This window comes from Dromiciops gliroides, chromosome 2, assembly GCF_019393635.1.
Source record: "Dromiciops gliroides isolate mDroGli1 chromosome 2, mDroGli1.pri, whole genome shotgun sequence".
Taxonomy (NCBI): domain Eukaryota; kingdom Metazoa; phylum Chordata; class Mammalia; order Microbiotheria; family Microbiotheriidae; genus Dromiciops; species Dromiciops gliroides.
Genome location: NC_057862.1, coordinates 647,698,908 through 647,724,365, shown reverse-complemented (window position 1 = coordinate 647,724,365; position 25,458 = coordinate 647,698,908). Strand labels below are relative to the sequence as shown.

The following is a 25,458-nucleotide window of genomic DNA, read 5'->3' as shown; positions in this document are numbered from 1 at the left end:
TAATTTTTTCCAAATTTTGAGTTCCAAATTTTCTCCTTCCTCCACTTTCCCTTTAAAAGGCAAGCAATTTGATAACAATGATACATGGAAAGTCATGCAAAACATATTTCTATGTTAGTCATGTTGCAAAAAAACCCCAAAACACAAAACCAGAGTGTTTGCCTTTTAAATTTCATTCTTAGTTCTGGTCTTTTTTTTTTTTTTTTTTTTTTTTTTTTGGTGAGGCAATTGGGGTTAAGTGACTTGCCCAGAGTCACTTTTAGGTAGAGAAGTTGCTGGAAAATTGAATAATTAATTCTTGTCATCATATTCCTTTAATTTCTTCAATTACATGATTCTTTAGGAATTTTATTAACAACCTAATAGCCTTATACCTTGCAGCTTAATGGTTAAAATAGTCATTAAAATGGTTATTAATTCTTAATAGTTCATAAGGCCAATGTAATATTTCACTCACAGTGAAACAGTTGCCATGTATTTTAGAACAGAGAATAATTTCATTTCCTAAGTTTTGGTCCGGTAGGGTCCCAGGTCATCACTCAGCTCTCCATCCTCCTTGCCTGAGTAGCTCTAGCACCCAGTCCTTTCTATGGAAGACAGAATGGAGTTGGGGGAGGCCCTCAGCATCATTGATGTAGCAGCCATAGCAACTATGAGCCAGACTTTGTGCAAACATTTGAAATCGAATGCAATGATTCTTTTTTTTTTTTTTAATTTTTGCAAGGCAATGAGGGTTAAGTGACTTGCCCAGGGTCACACAGCTAGTTAAGTGTCAAGTGTCTGAGGCTGGATTTGAACTCGGGTACTCCCGAATCCAAGGCCAGTGCTTTATCCACTGCGCCACCTAGCTGCCCCCGAATGCAATGATTCTTAAATGACATTTCTTTGAATTGTTTTCTAAGACAGTTATTTTTATATTAGATATTTTACATTGTATTATTTTCTCAAGCTTTTGATTTTGTTCTAATATTTCTTGTTATCTCTTTGTCATTGATTACTGTTTGCTATTTATAGTTTTCAGGTCCATTTCTTTGGTAAGATTTACCACTTTTCCTTCTAAGCTATTTGTTTTCCTTCCAATTCTTTTCTTAAGATCTTTCTTTTCATTTTTTAAATTTCTTGCTTCATTTCTTCTTAAGTATTCATGTAGTTCTTGTATAACATACATTTTTCCTTTGAATCTCTGCTTGCAGTTATTACAGAGTTACATTTACAATGATTTTTTTTTTGGGGTGAGCCAGTTGGGGTTAAATGACTTGCCCAGAGTCACACAGCTATTAAGTGTTAAGTGTCTGAGGCTGGATTTGAACTCAGGTCCTCCTGAATCCAGGGCCGGTGCTCTATCCACTGCGCCACCTAGCTGCCCCTACAATGATTTTTAATACTAGATGGGATTTTCTTTGATTTCCTCATCTTTCCAGCTTTAATTCCTGAATTAATAGTTTTGGGCCAGGCTCCTAGTCTATCTTCTGATATGCTTTTGGATGGGGTATTTGGTCCTGTTTGGTCTGCCCTGGGTCTTCTGGTTTTGCTTCTTGCTACCTTTGCCACTTTTGAATCTTTGAGGTCAGAGACCTGGAATTCCAGGGCCCTTTCTGGTGTCTCAGGACAGAGTGTTAGGGACCTCAGAGCCTTTGGTCCTGGACTGTCTGGGTCTAAGCATTGAGGTACCATCCTGATTTGTTTTGGTTGGCACTGCTTGTATCTACTGTTCCTCCCTGAACTTTCCATGGTCCCCACCCTGGGGCTTTCTGACCACCTTGTGACTTTCTTAGAGGTGTCCTTTTGTCTTGCTGCCTCCAAACACAGATCATCGCAGGCTACATGTGTCCCTAGCTGTCTCTGGTCAAGCTGAGAGGCTACTCTATGCTCTCCCTGTCTTTGCTGCTGGGGCAGGTGGGGAGGATGAATAGCTAACTTTTCTTTTTTTGTTGTTTTTTGTTTTGTTTGTTTTAACAGTTAAGTTTTCATACAGTTCTGGGGTGGAATAAGTAATCTCCTGGAGGTTCTCATTGAGTTTCTTGGTCATTATTTGATCTGGTGTGAACTTCAGGGTTTTACTGGAGCAGTTATATAGGAGTTGGGAGGCTAGCCTCCTGTTCAGGTGGTTGTTTTGTCAAAAAATACTTTGTATAGAACCAGGAAGAAATCCTGAGTGGCTGGAGACCCAAGTAGAGAGAGGTGCAGGCCTGTCCAAGCTAAAAACCACCACAGCGCTCGGCTGGCTGGTTAACTAGGACGTTGGCTTGAGGTTATCTTCAGACCAGAGAACAGGCCAGGAAAAAGAAAAACCTGCCCTCCTTCAAACCAAAGCACCTGGGACCCTCTGAAGCTGGGGACAGTAGTGCAGGCTAGAAGCAGGGCCCCCGCCAGTGGGGAATTAAAAGTCAAGTAAAAGATGAGCAAGCAAAGAAAGTTCAGAATTATAGAAAGTTTCTTCGGAGACAAGGAAGATCAAGGTGCACCCTCAGAAGAGAAAAACAACCTCAGGGCACCTACATCCAAAGCTTCCAAGAAAAATATGAACAGGTCTCAGGCCATGGAAGCTCTCAAAAGGGACTTTGAAGAAAAGTAGGAGAGATAGAAGGAAGATGTAGAGAGAGGGAGGAAAGAATGGAAAGAGAATGAAGGGGCAGCTAGGTGGCACAGTGGATAAAGCACCAGCCCTGGATTCAGGAGTACCTGAGTTCAAATCTGGCCTTAAACACTTGACACTTACTAGCTGTGTGACCCTGGGCAAGTCACTTAACCCACATTGCCCTGCAAAAAAAAAAAAAAGAGAGAGAGAGAGAAATGAGAGCAATGTAGGAGAGTCATGAGAAAAAAGTCAACAGTTTGAAAAGTCAAATGGAAAAGGAGATAAAAAAGCTGTTGGATGAAAATAATTGCCTAAGAATTAGAATTGAACAAATGGAAGCTAGTGACTTTATGAGAAACCAAGACACAGTAAAGCAAATCCAATTGAATGAAAAAATAGAGAGCAATGTGAAATATCTACTTGGAAAAACAGCTGATCTGGAAAATAAATCCAAAAGAGATAGTTTGAAAATCACTGGACTACCTGAAAACCATGACCAAAATAAGAGGTTAGACACCATCCTCCAAGAAATTGTCAGGGAAAATTGCCCTGACATTCTAGAAACAGAAGTAAAAATAGAAATTGAAAGAATCCACCAATCACCTCTTGAAAGAGATCCCAAAAGGAAAACCTCCAGGAATATTATAGCCAAATTCCAGAACTCCCAGGTCAAGAAGAAAATATTGCAAGCAGCTAGAAAAAAGGAAATCAAATACTGTGGAGCTCCAATAAGGATAAAACAAAATGTAGCAGCATCTATAGTAAAGGACCGGAGGGCATGGAATATGATATTCCAGAGGGCAATGGAACTGGGACTATAGCCAAGAATCACGTACCCAGCAAAACTGATTATAATCTTTCAGAGGAAAAAATGGGACTTTAAAAAATACTTTGTACATACTTTTGTAAATACTTCTCTATGCACATGTTGTCTCACTTGATAAAATAAAAGTGCTTTGAAGGTGAGGACTATCTAAAAAAAAAAAAAGACTTTTTTTGTTTTTGTAGCCCCAGTGCCTAGCACATAGTAGGTGTATAACAAATGGTTGTTGACTGATTCAGTGTTCAGAAAACTACAAACAAATTTTATGCTTTGAAGAAAAATGAGCCAAAATTACCTGCTGGAAAGAAAATCTTACAGACTTTGCAGAGATTGTGAAAGAACAATGAGAAACAAATAAAGGGGTATAAAAACCAATTTAAGAAGAAAGAAATGGGAAAAGCAAAAGCCTAAGAATTATAATTTTAAGTGTAAATTATTAAGTAGTGCAATAAAATAAAGAGTGGCAAAATGGATAAATTAAAAAACAATCTGTATGCAAAAAATCTAAAAATAAATGATATGAAGAATGAAAATGAGGTTAGAAAAATGCACTACATATAAGGTGAAAGATGCAGGGTATTTAATCATGTTGTCAGACAAAAGAAAACAAAAAATTCATAATATCAAGATAGATTAATGGAGAAAGTACATTTTCTTAAAAGAACCACAGATAATGAGCCAGTAACACATATACATCTGTGTGTATGTTTATATGCATTTTTTTTTGGCGAGGCAGTTGGGATTAAGTGATTTGCCCAGAGTCATACAACTAGTAAGTATAAGTGTCTGAATCTGGATTTGAACTCAGGTCCCCTGACTCCAGGGCCAGTGCTCTATGCACTGTGCACCAAGCTGCCCTACCTATATTTATTTACCAAATGGCATAGCATCTAAATTAATAAAGGGCAAGTTAACTGAATTGCAAATTGTGAAAAGATATAACACAATAATTATAGGAGACTTTATCTTCTCTCTCTCAGAAGTGGACATATCTAATAGAAAGATACGGAAAAAGGAACATATAAAACTAAATAAATTGTTGGAGAAGTTAGATCTGAGAGATTTATGACCTCTTACACATGAGAATATTCAAGAATATATAAATGTATATATGTGTGTATATTTAATTCTCAGTACCACTTATTGGTTGGTTTACTTAGAAAACCCCAAAGAAACAGCAAAGAAATGGAAACAATTAATAGCTTCAATAATGTAGCAACATACAAGGCCATAGGAATCATAGAGATTTATAAAGCAATAACAAAATATAAAAGGAAATAATAGAAATGGAAATTTCATTTAAAATAACTTTAAAATGCATAAAATAGCTAGGAATCTCATAAGACAACAAATATAATAATGCTATAAAGTCCTGCTTAAAAAGAAAAAAGGAAGCAATAAAAAAAGTTATTCAAACACTGAAGGTACATAGAACAAAGAAAATTTGAGAAAAAAAGAATCCTAGATGAGTTGCTGATTCTAATAGCAGTATATTACTATGCTATGACCATGAACAGGTTTACCAAGCAGTTGTCACTACTACTTACTCGCCCACTACTGCTCACTTTCATGGGCCATGTTATTTCTCACCAGTCACTCTTTCGGCTTCTTTCCTCAGGAATGTACTTTTCCTCCAATCACTGCTTTAGTTCCTCTCTTCTGGAGGAGTGATTTACCTTTCAAACATAATACAGGGGGAAAAATGGAAAGGGGAAATGGCCAAGACTCCACCTCCTGTACCAGTCATAGTTCATCAGAACCTTCCGCATCCAAAATTGCTCATTTGCCTAGAAAGATTCAGGACTAAATTTTTCTCTCTACCCTGGACAGTTATAAAAATGAATTAATAATTCTCTTTCTATAGTTTAAGCCCCATGGCAGATAATTTCTATGGCAAACAAAAAATGCTTAATAAACGCTTGTTGTTGACCATAATTATAAAAATCTATCTCTCAATTTTGCCAGGGGGTACCACCATTGTTCCTCTGCTCATTTGTACAAGTTTACACATAGATCTATAACATTTCAATCGTTAATAATGTTTATCATACTCAAGAATACAAAAGAAAATATAAATCTAACAAACTCTTAAGGAACAGAGGTTAAAGAGAGAAAAAGAGGACAGGAGTGACGTTTCACCATGCCCCTCTGAACTCAGAAGAAACAAGATACACCCCAGACATGCATCATAGCCCCAACATCAGGTGCTGGCAAGCTTATCATTTAATCTTCCCTCCCACTTGCATAAAAATTGTTCTGCAGTATCTGAAATTCCAGTTTTTTGCTTCACCACTTATTAGGGCTACTTCTAGGCACCCTGCCTTCCATGAGGCTTCTCCCATGCTGGAACTCTCTCCCAGCTGTAGCTGTTCCCTTGCCTCCCCCAAACTCCCCTCCCCACCCACCCCCACACCACTTTAGGCTGAGAGGGCAGGACAATGAGTCATCTCAGTCTCCTTCTGCCAGTCCTTTGGTTAAGGAAGATTCCCAGAAAACTAAATAGGACAATCCTGAGGATTTCCACCTTCCAGTGGATCTTGTTATACAAACCATAAATGAACCTCCCCTCTCCCCCTCCCCCAAATCCAGGCTCAGATGGATTTACAAGTGAATGCTATAGAACTTTCACAGAATAAATAACTTCAATATTATATACATTGTCAAAAAATAGAAATATCCTACCATACTTTTTATGAGACAATTATAGCTCTGAAACCCAAAACAGGGATATAGATTATAGATATACATATAAGTATATGTGTGTATGTATATATTATATATGTATATACACACATATACTTAGATGCAGTGTTGCAGAGGCAGTACAGTTATTTGTTCCACAATGAGACTTTCCCCATCGAAGTTTCAATGTACCACAGGGTCAGCATAAGATATTAAATGGGAATTTGGAGGGAGTTTTATGGAAGCTGCACACGACACACATAGGCCAGCAGATGACACAGAAAAAGTTTAGAAACACAGAAATGCATAAAATATATGTATAATATTGTGTAATATCAATCCAAATTTTACAAAAAAGTATTGGAAACACCTCATAAAAGAAAAAGAAAAAATTCAGACTTCTCTGGTCTGAGGGAAGGGCCAAACAATTTTACTCCGATTTTCCAGATCAAGAGGGTGCCATGTCCCTAACACCCTCAGTGTTATATATTGTAGTGGGCAAAGAGTATACCTGGAAGCCAAGAAGACCTGGGTTCAAGAATTGCCTCTGGTATATATTGGCTAAGAGATCCTGGACAAGTCCCTTAGCCTCCCTCTGCTTTAGGCAGCTCTCTAAGACTATTATAAACAACAGAGATCGAACTTATCTCCCATGGTCTAGACTCCAGAGGGAGCTTCCTCACCTAGTGGTTCCCCATGCTAATGAAAATGCATGTTCAGTCCCTTATCAGAGATATTTGATAACAGATCCCTCCCAATTGCATTTTGTTCATGCAAAATATTTTCAATTTCATGTAAACAAAATTACACATTTTGTTTTTTATAATCACGCTCTGCCCCTTGTTGGTTAACAATTCACACCCTAGCAATAGTTGTAAATAAATAAAACCACATTTCTTTTTTTTGTTTTGTTTTTGGTGGGGCAATGAGGGTTAAGTGACTTCCCCAGGGTCACACAGCTATTAAGTGTCAAGTGTCTGAAGCTGAATTTGAACCCAGGTCCTCCTGAATCCAGGGCCGGTGCTTTATCCACTGTGCCACCTAGCTGCCCCCTAAAACCACATTTCTTAAGCACTTGTTTTGTGCTTAACACTATCCTATGGTTCTGGTGAAACAAATATAAAAGCACAAGCAAAGGTGTGTGATCTGCTTTTCTAAATTTTATGGTATGAATATCAGATCACATTTCCATTTTGAATTTATTGTGGAAGGGTGTTGGTCTAAACCTAATTTCAGCCAGCTTGCTTTCCAGTTTTCCCAACAATTTTTGTCAAATAGGGAGCTCCTTTCTAGGTAATTTGTGTTTTAGGATTTAAGTGCTGAGTTACTGGGTTCAATTATTTCAGATTCTTCACTGTTCAGTCTCTCAATTTTTAAACCAATACTAAATAGTTTGATGATTACTGCTTTGTAATACGGTTTAAAGTCCAGAAGAGCCCCTTCATTCCTACCTTTTATATTCTTTTTTTTTGTAATTTTTTTTTGGTGGGGCAATGGGGGTTAAGTGACTTGCCCAGGGTCACACAGCTAGTAAGTGTCAAGTGTCTGAGGCCGGATTTGAACCCAGGTACTCCTGAATCCAGGGCCAGTGCTTTATCCACCGTACCACCTAGCCACACCCCCCCACCCCCATTCCTACCTTTTAAAAAATTATTTCCCTTGATATTCTAATTCTTTTCCTTCCCCAAATGAATTTCATTATTATTTTCTTCAACACAGCCAATCTTTTGCAGAAACCTAGATTGGGCTACCCCTTTAATTCAACTTTTTTCACACTTATAAAGAGATACAGGCAACACATAGCTAGTTTAATACCTGTTATCAACCTCTTTTTTAACCACTAACTTCAATCATTTAAAAAAACAAAACTTCACACTTTCTTCAGTTTTCTGCTCCCTGTAGTCACCCCAAATTTACATTCAATAGCTATAAGCCAGTTGATCTAGTCTATCCTGTTGTTCCTTGGGTTGGGCCTTACAGCCAAGAAGACCTAGGTTTAAGTCCTGCCTCTGACCCATATTGGCTGTGTAACCCTGAATAAATCCGTAAACCTCTCAGTGCCCTGAGCAACTTTCCAAAACTAAGTTTTGCAGACAAGGTGCCAACCCCCACTGTTACAAGAAATATCCTCATTTGGCAGACCTCTATCCAATGAAATCACAGTTCCTATCTTTTACCCACTTCATAGTCTTCTGTGATTCAATCCTGAGGAGGATTGGTTTTATAACTTCTAACTCAGAAAAATGTGATATCAGTCAAGCTAATCCTGAAGCTCCACAAAAAGATGAATTGTAAACTCTTGGAGGCAGGACCTGTTTTATTTTTCCTTGTAGCTCTTGCAGTGCCTCGGACAGTGCACTGACTATAGTACATACCTAATGTCATGGGGCGCAGAGCACCCCAGAATTTCTCTGGGGCACACCGAGGAATCTTCTCCTTGAGAAACTAAACCAGAGGACAGATAAGGCCTAGAGGAACCAAATCAGACTGAGCTAGCTTGGGATTCCTACCCTTCATTCCGGTCTCCCTTATCCTGGGGAGATAAGTTTGGGTGTGGCTTCGGCCTTTGTGTTCTGAAGAGGGATCCGTAGCCACCCCTCACCCAATTCCTCTAGTCACTACCAGTGGGGGATGGTCCTCCACTGCTCACCCAATTCCCCAGCTACCACCAGTGGGGGATGGTCCTCTCTCACTAAAGGAACTTTCCACAGGCAGATGGTCCACCCCCATCAGTCATCTATAAAAGTACCTTCCGGTCTCCTGTTCGAGGAGATTTGGTACCTCTGAGCCATGTGCTTTATGCCAAATCTCCCCATGAAAAGTCTGAGGATTTCTTTCATGGTTTCCCTCCCCCCACCCTTCCCTTCCCTTGCTCCTAAATAAACTATCACCTTGTTCTAACTAAGTTTTGTGTGCAAGAGGGTGTAATTCTTTAAAGAGGAATTCCCAAGAACCCCAACCCCAACCCGTACCCCATTTTCCCACTATATCACTAACAAATGTTTGTGGAATATAAAAATGAGTGCAAGTATTATATTACGATATCCTGCAGTGGGAAATTAGTTGGGCTGATGAATATTTAAAGAGAAAAATGGATGTGGTACTGTCATGGTGGCCCACCTTTTATATTTACTTTAAGCAAATCCTTTAACTTCCATGGGCCTCTGTGTCCTCATCTGTGGAATAAGGAAGAAATATGAGGTGGCCAGGTGGTGCAATGGATAGAGCTGAGCCTGGACTCTGGAAGACCTGAGTTCAATTCTTGCCCAAGGAAGGTATTAGCTGTGTGACCTTGGGCAAGCCACTTCATGATTGTCAGTTTCCTCAGCTGTAAAATGGGGGTAATAATAGAACCTAGATCCCAGTAAGATATCTGTAAAGTGCTTGGCACATAGTAGGCACTGAATAAATGCTAGCTGCTTTAAGAAAGCAGGGGTTGGATCAGATGAGGTCCCTTCATGCTCTTGACGGATAATCTATGTATTAAGCACATTCATCATCCTACATATATAGGTTGCTTTGTATACATTTGTTTGCCCGCTGTCTCCCCCGTAAGATTGTAAACTCCTTGAGGGCAGGGACTGTATTTTGCCTCTTTTTGTATCCTGTGCCTGGCACACAGCGGGCGCTTAATAAATATTGATTGATTGGTCCCTCCTTATATTTGGGAGGGGGGCAATATTACTAATATTACGGTAGCCAACAGACTGGGATTACGTTTCGCTCAATCAAAACTTAAAAGAGAAGACGGGGAGCCGTCAAGAGTCACACCGGTCTCAACGGCCTCGGTGGTAACACGTGCTCGAGGCCGACGGGCCGGTCCAAAGGGCCCGGCCTTGGCCAGTCTAACTAGGGCTTAAGTCCACGGACAGAGGAGAGGTTAGAGCCTCTCGTGCGTGGCGCATGCGCAAAGACGTCACGCCCCCCTTCCTCCCGCCCACCCAGAATCTCTGTCTCTCTTCCGGCCCCAGCATCCGCCCACTCGAACCGGAGCAACCTCCCCGCCCGAGGGGCCGGCCGAGCGCCCGAGGTATATCTTTCGATCCAAACCCATTGGCTGCGAGAATCCGGAGTGGGCCGGTACTGAACCTGATTGGCCACGGCGTAAGCAGCTGCTGCCGAGCCGGCCAATGGCGTCGGAGCGCGTGAGCGCAGGGGGCGGGGTCCTCCCGGTGTGTGGGCAGTCCTGTCGGGCATGAGCCGGCGGTGCCGGACCTGAGTTGGCCATCCCTGGCCGGCCGTCAGAAGTGTGGGATTCGGGGTTCGGTTTGGGCCATGGCCTCTGGGAAGTCGCTCGTCGCCGTCACTTGCACCGCCCCCACCAACATCGCGGTCATCAAGTACTGTGAGTGGGGAAGGATACTCTGGAGAGGGGAGGGGGAGTCCGCAGAAACGTTTCCCCCCTGAGCGCCGGGCTCCGAGCTTCGGGTTCCGGAGGTATTTGGGTCCGGGTGACATGCCCCGGAGCTGGAAGGAACCGAGAAACCGTCTGTCTGAGATGCGTGCTCTGGGATGGGGGGGGGGGGGAAGGACAGCTTTAGTGCAACAATAAAATAGTAACGTTTCGTTAAAACAATAGCAACGTGAAACAATGTGCCATTGATAAAACAACCCTATGCACCTAAATATTCTTTTTTTTTTTTTTTTTGGTGAGGCAATTGGGGTTAAGTGACTTGCCCAGGGTCACACAGCTAGTAAGTGTCAATCAAGCGTCTGAGGTCACATTTGAACTCAGGTCCTCCTGAATCCAGGGCTGGTGCTTTATCCACTGCGCCACCTAGCTGCCCCGCACCTAAATATTCTTTATGTTAATCATAAATAATGCTCAAAAGAATTAGATTTTTAAATAATCACCAAGAATAAAAACACCAAGAATAATAAATAATGTGCATCCAAAAGCATTCCGAGAAGGGGGTGCCGATGTATCAGATTTAGGCGTCCATGACACTCAGAGGGGCTAAGTACCCCTAGTCCCTTCGTTTAAAAAAGGAAACTGAGGCTCGGAGAGAGCAGGCGACTCCCCCAGGATCACAGAGTTAATTAATTAGCACCAGGGGGCTCAAAGTTATGTTCTCTCTTTTTTTTTTTTGGCAGGGCAATGGGGGGTTAAGTGACTTGCCCAGGGTCACACAGCTAGTAAAAAGCTATGTTCTCTTGCACGATAGTAAGCTTCCTGCCAGTAGAGACTTTCCTAAAACACAGGTCCGATCGTGTCCCTCCCTTAATAACCTTCAGTGGTTCCCTATTGCCTCCAACATCAAATACAAAATCCTCAAAATGGAAGTGATCAAGTTTTAACAACCTACTTTATGGAGCTTTTGGGCAGATAATGGGGCAGGGCGGAAACCCTGGACTTGGAATCAGAAAGACTCGGGCTTGATTCCTGACTCTGCCAGTTTGGGTGATATTAAACAAACTCCATAACCTCCAAAAACCTATGAAATGAGGGAATAACCAGGGAAGGTGATCTTTAAGGTCCCGTCCACCTCTGACAATCAGTCACTCTTGTGTGAGGAAAGTGCTTTGTAAATACATCTTAAAGCATTCCCTGCGTGTCAGTAATTTTTTTTAAAGCTCCTGAAGGATTGAGATCTGTTTTGTTTTGTTTTGTTTTGTTTTGTTTTGTTTTGTTTTGAAATATCAGTGTTTAACACAAGGCTAGGCACAAAGGAGATGCTCATGAAGTATTTGGTGAATGTATGATACTTGGAAGTAGAGAGATGCCCGTTTGTAGTCCTTTCCTTTCAAGAGTTTTTTGGTTTTGTTTTGTTTTGTTTTTTCTTTTTTTGCGGGGCAGTGAGGGTTAAGTGACTTGCCCAGGGTCACACAGCTAATAAATGTCAAGTGTGAGGTTGGATTTGAACTTAGGTCCTCTTGAATCCAGGGTCAGCGCTTTATCCACTGTGCCACCTAGCTCCCCCTCATTCATTCTTTTTTTTTTTTTTGTGGGGCAATGGGGGTTAAGTGACTTGCCCAGGGTCACACAGCCAGTAAGTGTCAAGTGTCTGAGGCCGGATTTGAACTCAGGTACTCCTGACTCCAGGGCCAGTGCTTTATCCACTGCGCCACCTAGCTGCCCCCTCCCCCAATTCATTCTTAAATGCCACAAAAGCTCTATTCCCAGGCCTCACTATGGCTGGAGATAAGCCTGCCTTGTGGAGTGCTATACCCATAGATGATGAACATTTTCACCACCTCTCCCCTTGTACCTGGGATTTCCTCCTTCCCCATCTCTGCCTCCTGCCCTCCTTGGCTTCCTTCAAGTCCCATCCACTACAGGAAGCCTTTTCCCATCTCCTGAATTAAAGAAGAAATTCTAGTGCCTTTCCTCTGTTAAATTATTTCCAATTTATCCTTGTTTGTACGTAATAGTTTTCATGTTGTCTCCCCCATTAGACTGTGAGCACTTTGAGAACAGGGACTGTCTTTTCCCTTTCTTTGTATCCCTGTTGCTTATAGCACGATGCTTGGCACATATTATGTACTTGGGCAACAGGTGGTGCAGTGGTTAGAGCACTGGGCCTGGAATCAGGAGGTCCTGAGTTCAAATCCATGCTCAGACACTCACTAGCTCTGTGACCCTGGGCAAGTCACTTAATCACTGTTTCCTCTGAAAACTGAGATCATAACAGCACTTACCTTGCAGGGTTGTCATGAGGACCAGATAAGAGAATATTTGTGAAGCGTTTAGCACAGGGCCCGGCACATAGTAGCTGCTATCTGAATCTTAGCTGTCGTCATCGTCGTCACTGTTGACTGTTGACTTATTGGTTTCTAGCGAGGTCCTCCCGGCAGTCTCTCTGTCTGTTGTCTGGGGCCCAGAGAGCTAAGTGCATAGAGACATTGCTCAGAGCTAGGTCAGTCAGTGTTTCTGACTACTGAGCTCACAGTCCGCTAAGGTGTCGGAGGGTCTGCATCAGCGGAGAGAGTCCTCACGCTATGGCGTGCCGGTAATGTCTGACTCCAGTGGGTTTCACTGAGGTCCTTTAGTTCAAATTCGACCTCAGACGCTTACTAGCTGTATGACCCTGGGCAAGTCACTTAACCCTAATTGCCTCAAACATCCAAGGCCAGGTCCAGTCCTCCTGATGTATATCTGGCCACTGGACCCAGATGGCTGTGGAGGAGAGAGTGACCGTGCACAGCCCTCCCTCACTTAAAGAATCCAATTCAGGGAAAGTCATGATATCATCCCGATGTCATGGTCCTCACTGGGGACAAAGGACAAACCACAAGGCAGAGTTTCTAATTGAGCAAAGGGAGGCAGCCTGTGGCCTGGGGGAGAATGGAAGTCGGAGTAGAGGTAACAGGCAGGGAAATGAGCAGGTGTTGAAGAAGACAAAGGAGGGGCATCTTTTTGTACCTCAGCTTTCTGGTTTAGCAAGATTTACATAAGCAGAAGGGAGGCCTGGGAACCACATGTTCTCCCCATCCTTGGGTGTGAGTGGGTGTGGTGGGACTGGGAAGAGATGGAGCTGCCTGGAGCCCAACCCTCTTGAGTAGCCTGAGGTCAGATCGCCTTGGCAGGGTAACAGCCCAGCAGTGTGCTGACTGCTTGTTCTTGCAGGGGGAAAACGGGATGAGAAGCTGATTCTGCCCATCAATTCCTCGCTGAGCGTCACTCTGCACCAGAATCAGGTACGTATGAGCACACGAGCTGCCTCGCCCCCTTCGGGAGCCAAGATCCCCCCAAGTGCATCTGCTGTGTATTTAGTGGAGGACCTCGCACGTGGAAGACTGGGGAGGAAAGAGGCGGTAGCCGCGGTGTTCTTAGCCTGATTTCCACTGGAGGAGCCCTGCTAGTGGGTTCCACAGGACCAAAATTTCTGCTCTAAGAAATAGGGGACCCAAACCAGGACTTGATTCCTGGCCTGGCAGGTGGACTTGCTGAACCTATGATTCACTGGCATAGGGCACGCCCGGGTTGGAGGCAGGGTCCTCTCCCATTGCAGGCTGGCACTTTCTCTGCAACTCAGAGGCTTAGAGAGTTGTCTGGGACCCTGAGAAGTAACTTGTCTAAGGTCACACAGCCAGTAGGTGTCAGAGGTGAGGCTCAAACCTGGGGCTTTCTGGCTGACCTTCTATGCCCTAAGCTATACTGCCTCTTTTCTTTCTTTCCTCCCTCCCTCCTTTTCCTTCTTCCCTCCCTCCTTCCCTTTTTCCCTCTCTCTCTCCCTCCCTCCCCCTTTCTTCCTTCCCTTTTCTCCTTCCTTTCCCTCCTTCCCTCCCTCCCTGCTTCTTTGCCTCCCTCCCTCCTTCCCTTCCTTCCTTCCTTCCTTCCTTCCTTCCTTCCTTCCTTCCTTCCTTCCTTCCTTCCTTCCTTCCTTCCTTCCATCCTTCTTTCCTAATCAGGGTTAAGTGACTTGCTCAGGGTCACACCACTAGGAAGGGTCTGAGGCCAGATTTGAACTCAGGTCCACCTGACTCCAGGGCCAGTGCTCTATCCACTGCCTCATTTCAAATGAGATCACAGATCCCTTTGAGTACATGTAAGGCTCCATAAGCCTCTTGAGAGCAGGAACTTTTTCTGTCTTTGAATCCTCAACGCCAGCACTGGGCCTTCCTTGCACGTGGTAGGGACTTAGTAAATCCTTATTGAACTTGGGGCAGAGGGAGAGCACCTAGCATCTCACAAGACTGAGAAAAGGAAGTAAGGCTGACATCTGGCTCCCTGAAAAGGAGAGCATGAGTAATAGGTATTCAGACAGGCTTGGATGTGTGGGAAGTGAGCTTTGCTTTAATTCAAACTGCCGTCCAGAAATGCCTTGTAGTTTCCTGAAGGCTGAGGTGGTCCTGATTTTTCCTCCCTAGCTAAAAACCACCACCACAGTAGCCATCAGCCGGGACTTCAAAGAGGACCGAATCTGGCTGAATGGCAAGGAGGAGGATGTGGGCCACCCACGATTGCAGTCCTGCCTTCGAGAGAGTAAGTGCTGGAGATTGGGAGCTGGTGCCTTTGGCCTCTTTTCCTTTGCTAGTTTTCATTGGGACGGGAGTGGTCATGAGCCTGGGTCTTCTGACTGAAAGAGGCTGGAATGGAAGATATTTATGTTTTCCATCTTCCTGACTTCCTTAAAGCAAGATGGCGGAAGGGTTGGTGAGGAACCCGGGCACTGTTTGGGTAACTCCAGCCTATCTTCCTCATTGTTTCTCAGACCTAAGTACTTTGGTACTTAAGGATTCATTGGGAGCTGTAGGTGTTGGGTCAGGAGCTCTACAGTGGGAGAAGCAGGCAGTTTTTGTTGGTTCTTAATTTTTTTTATTCTAAAGTTAGCAAACACCCCAAAATGGTTATTTCCATATACAAAGTAGAACAGAAAAAGGATTGTACACAAAACCGAGAATCTCCACTACGTGTAGCTTGCCTTTCCTTTGAAGTATATAATAAATTAATTCAGTGTGGTTGGTCTTTGCATTGATCAGGGTCCTTACTTAGATCTTAGTTGTTTTTCTTTACCCCGTTATGGCTAATATACACATTGTTCACCTAGCACTGCTCACTTCACTCTTCGTTAGTTCATACAAGTCTTTCCAGGTTTCTCTACAGTCATCTGTTTCACCATTTCTTACTGTGCAGTCATATTCCATTTCATTCATGTGCCAGAACTTGTTCAGCCATTCCCCAAATTGATGGTCATTCCCTCAATTTCCGATTCTTTGCCACCACAAAAAGAGCCGCTATAAATATTTTTGTGCATATGGGTAGTTTTCCTTTTAAAAATTTCTTTAGGATATAGACCACTTAGTAGTGGTATTGCTGGGTCAAAGGGTAAGCAATTTTATAGCCCTTTGGGCATACTTCCAAATTGTTCTCTAGAAAGGTTGGATCCATTCACAACTCCAACAGTAGACTATGAGTTTTTCCATATCCTCTCCAACATTCAACATTTTCCTTTTCTGTCATATTAGCCAATCTGATAGGTGTGGGATGGTATTTCAGAGTTGTTTTAATTTGCATTTCTATGATCAGTAGTGATTTAGAGCATTTTTTCATAGGACTATAGAGAGTTTTGGTTTCTTTTTTCTTTTCTTTTTAAAAAATTTTTTTTGCCCAGGGTCACACAGCTAGTGTCAAGTGTCTGAGGCTAGATTTGAACTCAGGTCCTCCTGAATCCAGGGCCAGTGCTTTATCCACTGCGCCACCTAGCTGCCCCTGAGTTTTGATTTCTTCATCTGAAAACTGCCTGTTTATATATTTTGACTATTTATCAATTGGGAAATGACTTGTATCATTATAAATTTTATTCAGTTCTTTATATATATTTGAGAAATGAGGCCTTTATTAGAGAAACTTGTTATATAAATTTTTTCACAGTTATGACTACTAACTGTATTTCTCTCCATTCTCCTTTTTCTCTTCTCCTCTTCTCTCTGTTTCTCTGTCTCCCCCCCCCCTTCATCCTATATGTCTTCAGAAGTAGTTTGATTATGACAATCACTTCCCCCAATCCACCCTCCCTTCTATCAGCCTCTCAGCCCCTTCTTTTATCCCCTCCCTCTTCTACTTCCCTGTAGGGTAAGGTAAATTTCCATACCCAACTGAGTGTATATGTTATTCCCTCTTTGTGCCAATTCCAGTGAGAGTAAGGTTCAGGTATTGTCCGGTCGTCCCCCACCCCCTCCACTGTCAAAGTTCATTTGTGCCTCTTTTATGAGATAAGTTGCCCCATTCTACCTCTCCCTTCCCCCTTCTCCCAGTATATCCCTTTTTCTCACTGCTTTTTTTTTTTTTTTTGGTATATCATCCCATCATGGTCAACTCACACCTATGCCCTCTGTCTATGTATTCTCCTTCTAACTGTCCTAGGGATGATAAGGAGTTACAAGCATCATCTTCCCGTGTAGGAATATAAACAGTTTAATCTTGCTGAATCCCTTATGATTTCTCTTACCTGTTTATCTTTTTATGTTTCTCTTGAGTCTTGTATTTGAAAGTCAGATTTTCTATTCTGCTCTGGTCTTTTCATCAGGAAAGCTTGAAAGACCTCGATTTCATTATATTTCCATTCTTCCCCCCCCCAACACACACACACACACACACACACACACACACACACACCACTACCACCACCACCCAAGGATTACACTCTGTTTTGCTGGGTAGGTGATTCTTGATTGTGTTCCTGGATCCTTTGCCCTCTAGCATATCATTCCAGGCCCTGTGAACCTTTAAAGTAGAAGCAGCTAAATCTTGTGTGATCCTGTCTGTGGCTCCCTGATATTTGAATTGTTTCATTCTGGATGCTTGCACTATTTTTTCCTTATCTGTGAGCTTTGGAGTTTGGCTATAAAATTCCTGGGAGTTTTCATTCTAGGGTCTCTTTCAGGTGGTGCTCAGTGGATTCTTTCCATTTCTGTTTTAGCCTGTGGAGCTGAGGTGTCAGTGCAGTTTTCCTTTATTTATAGCCCAGCATGTAGTGCAGAACTTGGCATCTGGTTCCTTTGTAAATGCTTATGGATCAGCTGTTTACCCTACTGTTGGAAGTTCTCATTGCTGTACACAGTCATGCCAAGAGCTGGGAGTGCCGCCCTCCCTCTCTTGTCGGTCACAGCAAGCATTGATTAAGCACCTTCCCTGTGCTAGGCCCCATGCTATGTTGAGGAGATTAGGAAAGGCAAAACCAGTCTTTTTCCAGGCTTCTGGAGAGCCTGCCTGACAACCAGACCCTAGACTGGGGAGCGAGGAGGCCATCTCAGAGGCTGTAACAGAAGGGCTCACCCACCTGGACCTTTCTCTCTTTCCTAATAGTCCGTCGTCTGGCTCGGAAAAGAAGGAGTGGGAGCGATGGTGATGCTGTCCCTCTTTCCTACAAGGTGCACATTGCATCAGTGAATGACTTCCCCACAGCAGCAGGTCTGGCCTCCTCAGCAGCGGGGTACGCCTGCCTTGGTGAGTCGCATTAGGCCCACTACATAGGTGTTCAGGGCTGCCTCCCCCAGCCAGCTAGGGTCCAGGATTCCCTGGGGGTCGGATTTATCGGCAGCAGCTCCTGGTTTCTGGCAGGTCCGAGCGTGAAGCACTGACCGGAGCCCTGCTGTCCTTTTCTCAGCACACCCCGCCCCCTCGTCCTCCATTAGGCGCATCACCCAGTTATTATGTGATCGCGGATATGGCTGTTTTCTGAACCACCCTCCTGGGAGGGTGTAATTCCCTGGTGAAATCGGCCTGGGTGTAGACAGTGATGTCATCCCCAGTTGTGATCCCGGTGACTGGCCGCCCTCTCCTACCTCTCCATTCTCCTCTTCCTTCCTCTCCCCACAGTCTACACGCTGGCCCAGCTCTACGGGGTAGACAGTGAGCTCTCAGAGGTGGCTCGGCAAGGCTCGGGCAGTGCTTGCCGCAGTATGTTTGGTGGCTTTGTGCAGTGGCACATGGGAGAAAGGCCCGACGGCGAGGACAGCATCGCCCAGCAGGTTGAGCCAGAGTCCCATTGGCCGGAGCTCCGGGTCCTGGTTCTTGTGGTGAGTGAGATCTGCCTTGGGAGCCAATTCAAGCTCCTCCCACAGGATTTCCCATTCTGGGAGCGGGACCTCAGGACCACAGCCACATGCCTCACGTCTGTGGCCTGGGCACTTGTGGGTGCTTTGGCCGGTGAAGCCTCAGGGGAATGAAGAAGAAGAAGGACTGTGCTACCCTGCGTCCCTGCCGGGTTCATTGCCCCAGATTGCTCTTCCCAGCCAGTGTCTCTGAGCCCTGTCTGTTCTCCAGAAGCCAGCCCAGACCCCACCTCCTGCATTCAGGCACCCTGGCCCCTCTTTAGAGTCCGTACCACGTCCCTCATCTTCGGCCTTGGGCTGTCTGTGGTTGTCGGTGTGTGTTAGTCTCGTCTCAGGCTCCTGGAGGGGAGTTAGTCCGTCTGTATTTTCTCCAGCATTTAGCACAGGGTTCATGGCCTGACAGTTCCCTGGGGCCTTCAGGTCAGCGGGGAGGTGTGCTCTTGACCAATGTGGAAATATGTTTAACAGGATTGTAACGTGTTGCTTGCTGGCTTTGGGAGTTGGGGGAGGGAGGGAGGGAGGAAAATTTGGAACTCAAAATCTTACAAAAATGAAAACTATCTTTACATGGAATTGGAAAAAAAAAGAAAATACCATTAAAGGAAGTTGCTGCCCTGTGGGACCTAATGTATTCTTGCTTGTGTTAGGTGAGTGCTGAAAGAAAATCCATGGCCAGCACAGCTGGCATGCAGACCAGCGTGGAGACCAGCTCTCTGCTCAAAGTAAGACCCGGCCGCGAGGGATCTTGGGGAAATGGGGCAGGACGGGGCTACTGACGGCCTGCCCGAATCACACCAGAGTCGTGCTCAGAGAACCCCAACGGGCCAGCACTCATATTCCTTGCCACCCTCCCTCCTTTCCCTCGATGGCTGATGACTACAACACTGGCTTGTCCCTTTGCAGTTCCGGGCCGAGTCTGTGGTGCCAGGGCGGATGGCAGAGATGGTGCGCTGCATCAAGGAGCAGGACTTCGAGGGGTTTGGCCAGCTGACCATGAAGGACAGCAACCAGTTCCATGCCACTTGCCTGGACACCTTCCCTCCAATTTGTTACCTCAATGACACATCTCGGCAGATCATCGGCCTGGTCCACAGCTTCAATGCCCACTATGGCAAGACTAAGGTAAAGTGGCTGCATCTGAAAAAGTGACCTTGACCTTGAAGCCCTTCGATTCCCTGGGAGCAGAGGGGTCAGACTCACAGCCAAACTCACAGAGAATGTAAATTTGTGGCACCACTACCCGAGAGCCCCGTGGGGCAAACATAGCTCCTGAGGACGGCTGTGGGGAGGACAGGCGCATGCAGAAGGGTGAATGGGGTGGTGGCAGGACCAGAGAGCGTGAGCGTGCGCCCATTGCCAGGCTTCTGTGCGCCCTCTCCACCTGTTGAGAGGGAGGGAAGCCTCTCATCCTGGCTCTAAAATGTCAGGATCTCTTCCCACCTTGGCCTCTCCAACAGCCTCAGTTGAAGCCGGGTTCCTTCCCGGATGGAGGCAGAGTGCTCTCTTGGCTCTCTTGCTGGCATTTGGGCATCTCTTAGAGAAGAGCTCCTGGTGCTTTAAGTGCGAGGCCCTGGGGAGCCTCCCCGGTGCCCGTCCCAGGCACATGCACATCCACTGTCCTGCTTTTAGGTGGCATACACGTTTGATGCGGGTCCCAACGCCGTCATCTTCACTCTGGAAGACACAGTGGATGAATTTGTGGCTGCCATAAAGCAGATCTTCCCCCCGGAGATGAACGGAGACAAGTGAGTCGCCTGAGCTGTCCCCTTTTCCTCCATTCTTTGCTGTCTGGGGCTGGCTCATGGAGCCCGTCTTTGTTGAGATACCAAGAGAGAGGAATCGCATCTGCATCGACCCAAAGGTGGAACTGAAGTTCCCTGGGTCTGCTCCTCCCTTTAATTGGCCATTCAACATGGAGAGCATGGTATGGGGACCCCTGGAGCTCTCTGCTCTTGTGGCACTGGGCGGCCTTCTCAGAGTGCAGCAGCAGCAGGAAGGGCGTCCTGTTCTCCCCCCTGCTCACGGCGCCTTCTAAAACCAGCCGTCCTTCAGGAGAGGGGGGCTGTTCCACTGTTTGCCCAGTACTCTGGTTATGGGAGTCTGGCAGTGAGAGCTAGCAGGGGCAGAGTGGGCAGCGGTTCCGGCCCAGCTGGAAGCTGGTCTGGGGCAGCCTCAGGAAGGGAAGAGAGGACAAAGGTACCTCTCAGTGGCCTACTCACCATTCAGCATCCCAAGGAGCCAGTTTCTGATCTGGGCGTAGAGTCAGGTGGCCTACAACCCTTCTCGCTGGAGCTGAGGAGCTGGGGCTTGATGAAGGCCTCTCCACACACTGACCATTTGCCATCCCCCCTCCTGGCTCTCCTCCTCACAGCTCCTTACTGCTTTCTGTGTCTGGGGTGGGTGGGGAGAGAAGGAACCAGAGGCTTGGAAGATAAAGGAAATCAGGCCGTGTCTGGAGTACCAGCTCGTGTGGCCCCGGCCGTGGCCTGTGTCTGAGGAGGCGTACCAGGGTCACGTGTGGCCTGGGCTGGTCACTGGGCAGTGAAGTGGCTGGCTGTGACAGCCCATGAAACGAAGGGGAAAGGGCTGAAAGGCTCCCATCCCACGGAGGTGAATGGCAGTGATGGGCCAGGATATCTGGGCAGCCTCAGCATCCGTGGGCAGAAGCCTCAGGGCGCTGGACCCTGAAGGGATGTGACGTCTTCCCGGCCCTTCCCCCCAGGTTCCTGAAGGGCCTGCCAGCAGAGCCTGTTGAGCTCTCAGAAGAGCTGAAGTCTGCTTTGGCCATGGAACCATCCCCCGGAGGAATCAGATACATCATCTCCACGCAGGTACGGCCAGAAGCTGCTCTCCCAGATGCCCCCAGGCCGGGGGTCACAAGGCCCTGATCTCTCCCCCATGCCTGTCCCACGTGATGGGGGCCACCCTTTGCACAACAGTCATCCCATTTGTTACGCCCACCTTCAGAGGTGCCCCCCCCTTTGTGCATGGATCCCTCCCCTGCCCCCAGCAGCGTTAGGCCACCTTCCTCCCCTGCCCTCATCAAACAGTTGGCCGCAGTGTAGTAACGACTTAGGGGAAGTACAGAGACCCGGGGCCCCGATTTCTCCCCAAAGCAGACATTTCCAGTGTTTCCTCTGCAAATCACATGTCCGAATTGCGTGATCCGCATGTGACACGGTGACCTCCCTGTCCATCACTGCGGGGGTGGGGGGGCTGCTGTTGGGAAGGGTGCTGCAAAGGGAAGTCACGGAGGACCTCAGGCCGATGAACCCACAGAACAGAAAAGACGGAGGAGGAAGAAAAACTCCCCAAGGATCCCAGCCGGTGCTCCCAAATCGCCATCTTGTGCTGGGCTGTTGTCCTTCTGCCCGGAAGGGTTAGGGGAGAGTTTACAGCTTGGCCCTCCCATATGGCTTCTTTTCTCCTCCACTGAAAGCCCCCCCCCATGAGAAGGCGGCTGAGTGAAATTCCCACCCGCCCAGTGATCCTGCACTTCCCTTCTCGCCTGTTCCAGGTGGGGCCTGGACCTCGGGTCCTGGAAGATCCCCAGCAGCACCTCCTGGGTGCTGATGGCCTGCCTAGGCCCGTGTCCTGATGGGTGCCATCTGGGTTGGTCATGTGCCATGGCTCTGGAGAGACAGCAGGATGAGAGAGGGAAGCACGGATGTGACTTCTGGTTACAATGTCGCACGTCGGCTTGGAGGGACTCGGCTCGGTCTCCCCATTTCCGGAACCCGGCTGGAAAAATACTGTCAGGGAATTCTGTCAGAGCTACACCAGCAGGCACTTCTGCACAGGAGAGTAGGCTGGATCGACTGTCGGTCATTAGGACCTGTCGTGGTGGAGGCAGATGTTGTCACAGTGTCTGTCACCTCCACCTCACTGCCCCGGTGTGGTTTCTCTCGGGTCGTCTGCAGATCTGCAGAAGTGGCATCTTTGTTGTGGGGACCCCAGACAGCCTTCATGTAAAGGAAGGCCAAACAGCCGTCGGACAGAAGTGAGGGCAGATCCTGTCGGAGCTGGTGACCGAGGGTCATGTTCCTCCCAGACTCTCTTCCTCCAAAGCCCTTCTTGCTGCTCTTCAACAGAGTCCATAGGGGAAAAAATGATTGATGCTTTTTCTACTGGATTGTTGTCGATTTTTCTTGATCTGTATTAAACAAATGGGAGCGGGCCACCTAAGCAGCCCCTTGGGAACCCACAGAGGGAGGATGTTTCTTGGGGCAGTGTCCTGGAGGGTGAATCTTTTGCCAAATTCTGCTTGGGGGGGGGTGTCCAGATTTTAACTTTAAGCCATGGAATATGAGTTTGATTTTCTTTAAAAAAAAAAAAAATTCAAACACAGTTTCTGAGTGGTCTTTCTTTGAAGCGGGCAATGGCCTGTTAACTCTGGGCATCTGTGCTTCTTTCCTTCCTTCCACTGAGCTAAAAGGTGGTTGTTGGCATTAACCTTGAGTGGATTGTGGGGTTCTGCAAGGGTAATAAGCAGCTTGCCTCTGGGTCCCTGTTGAAATTTCTGTAGGAACAACCCCCCCTCCCCTTGACTCTCAGAATGGTGCTCTCTTTCATAAACCCCAGACTTTGGAGGAGAGGATGGGTGACGTCAGCAGAGGCAGGTTCAGCTTCCTCTCTTGTAGGGTATTCCATTGAAGGGCAGTCTTGGTCTTTGTACGTTACACCGATAATTGGTGTGCATCAGGCTGACCCTGGGGCGCCTTCTGAATCTCTGCTGGGAGATCTGATTGTGATCAGCCCTCCGATTCTTCAATAGTTGGCTGTCCTGTAGCCCCTGCCCCCTTCCGTGGGTGAATTACTGGGCCAAATACTTGATTATCCAGTACATTCCATTTTCTAACCATGGTGGATGATCCCATTTGCCATCTAAATAGGACTGTCACTGTGTAAGCTGAAAAAGAAATTAAACTCCAAAAGGATTATTCCCCAGACCTGCTGTTTATCACCCTCAGCACTAGGACCCTGGGAAGGAAATCTACTAATGATTGCAGGCCTGGGAGAGCCAGAGGTGAAGGAGAACTGGAGGTTGCAAAGGGAAAAGTTGCCCCCAAAACAGCTAAATTCTACCATCAGTGGAAGACAGAGAAGGAACTAGGGCTTCTGAAGCCACCAGCATGCCGAGTGAAATTGGGCACCTGTCACACGTGCTCCAGGATGGATGCTGGGCTCATTTTTATTCCTCACACGAAAACAGCACACAGCCCTCTATAGTTCAGGCGGCAGCTTCAGAAGCCCTAGTTCCTTCTCTGTCTTCCACTGATGGTAGAATTTAGCTGTTTCGGGGGCAGCTGGGTGGCACAAAACACCGACCCTGGATTCAGGAGGACCTGAGTTCAAATCCAGCCTCAGACACTTGACACTAGCTGTGTGACCCTGGGCAAGTCACTTGACTCTCATTGCCCTGCAGGGAAAACAAAAAAAAAACAAGACCAAAAAAACAATTTAGCTGTTTCTGTCACTGTAAAGAGTGGCTGGTGGTTCTCCTATTACAGTTGGTCTAGAATTTCCTTTCATTCAATTCCTTCTCATCCCTCATCACTTCAGATGTCCCCATTGACCCCGACTGGTCTTCTAAATCCACAAACTACAAAATAAAACACAAAAGGAAGCACTAACTTCAAGGAGAGAAGGGTTAATAGGTGTAGCATCTCCCTCTTTTCACTGGTGTGACTCATGCTACTTCATGTGATGGGGTTTGACAACCAGAGCAGAATTATTCCTTTCTGTCCTGCGTGGGCACTGGTGGCAGGGGCTCTTTTCACAGGGCAAATGTTTCTAACTCTCATTTTTTTAAATAATATTTATTACTTTATTTTTTATATTTGTTATTTTATTTTCTCTCAATGATATGTCAAATCAATTTTTAACATTCATTTTTAAAATTGTGTAACTCCTGTTTAAAGAAGAGACTCTGGGGCCTGGCCCTGAAGTCGAAGACCTGAGTTCAAATCCGACTTCAGGCACTTGATACTTACTAGCTTGTGTGACCCTGGGCAAGTCACTTAACCTCAATTGCCTCAGCAAAAAGAGAGAGAGAGAAGATTGTGGAGAGAATTCAGTTAGGAAGTTGGTCTGAACCCCCTTTTTGTTGTCCTGAACCCCTTCGGCCACAGTTTAGTGAACCCCATGGACTCCAATTATGTTGAAATAGTTATTAAAATGGGTTTAAATCACGAACCCCCTGAATTCTATTCCCAGACCCTAAGTTAAAGGCCCCACCCAGATCTATAAAATATCAAAGGTGCAACTCTTGAGATGCTAAGAGTTCAGGATTTGTCTATGCTGTAAGGCCAGTTTTTCCTGAACCCCCTGTTTTGTAAAGGGCAGACCACCCTGGAAGGAAGGAGAGCATGATAAATAGGCCCACGTTTCATCTCAGGGGCAGGCCAGCACCACAGAGGTGGGTCCTGTGCATGTGAGAGATGGCAACCAGCTTGCAGAGGCCGCCCCACATGCCTCCTCGCTTCTGCCTCCTGGTACACATAAGCCCCTTCAAGGCTCATCTCAAGCAGCACCTCTTCCAAGAAGTCTTTCGTAATCCCCTCAGTCCAGTTCTTCCACTCTCAATTATTCTTGGTTCTTTGCATAAGGTGTCACCCCTCCCCCCCACCAAGGGCAGGCACTGCCCTCATTTTGGATTTGTGTCCCTATCCCCCAACACAGTGCCTGGCACATAGTAGGAACTTTATAAATGATTGCCAATTGATTGTTTGGCTTAGGAAGATACTGGGGGCGGTGAGGGCTATTCTTAAAAGGGTGTAAAATGTGTGGTAGCCTAGAGAGGAACTACCATAGTTCATCTGTCCCTTCAGGAAATTGGTCAACTTCCCACACCTCAAGAACAGAAGAACCTCAGTCC

At 46.0% G+C, this 25,458-nt stretch overlaps 1 protein-coding gene across 1 annotated transcript; it reads left to right on the top strand.

Moving 5' to 3' along the window:
• The first annotated feature begins 10,245 nt into the window (after positions 1 to 10,245).
• Positions 10,246 to 22,907, top strand: MVD (mevalonate diphosphate decarboxylase). Its single transcript, XM_043989014.1, has 10 exons — positions 10,246 to 10,428; positions 13,651 to 13,721; positions 14,895 to 15,009; positions 17,833 to 17,973; positions 18,346 to 18,545; positions 19,229 to 19,303; positions 19,485 to 19,703; positions 20,211 to 20,326; positions 21,304 to 21,412; positions 22,099 to 22,907. Exons 1-10 carry the CDS (start codon positions 10,359 to 10,361, stop codon positions 22,177 to 22,179), a joined length of 1,197 nt encoding a protein of 398 aa, XP_043844949.1. The 5' UTR covers positions 10,246 to 10,358; the 3' UTR covers positions 22,180 to 22,907.
• Positions 22,908 to 25,458: the final 2,551 nt, after the last annotated feature.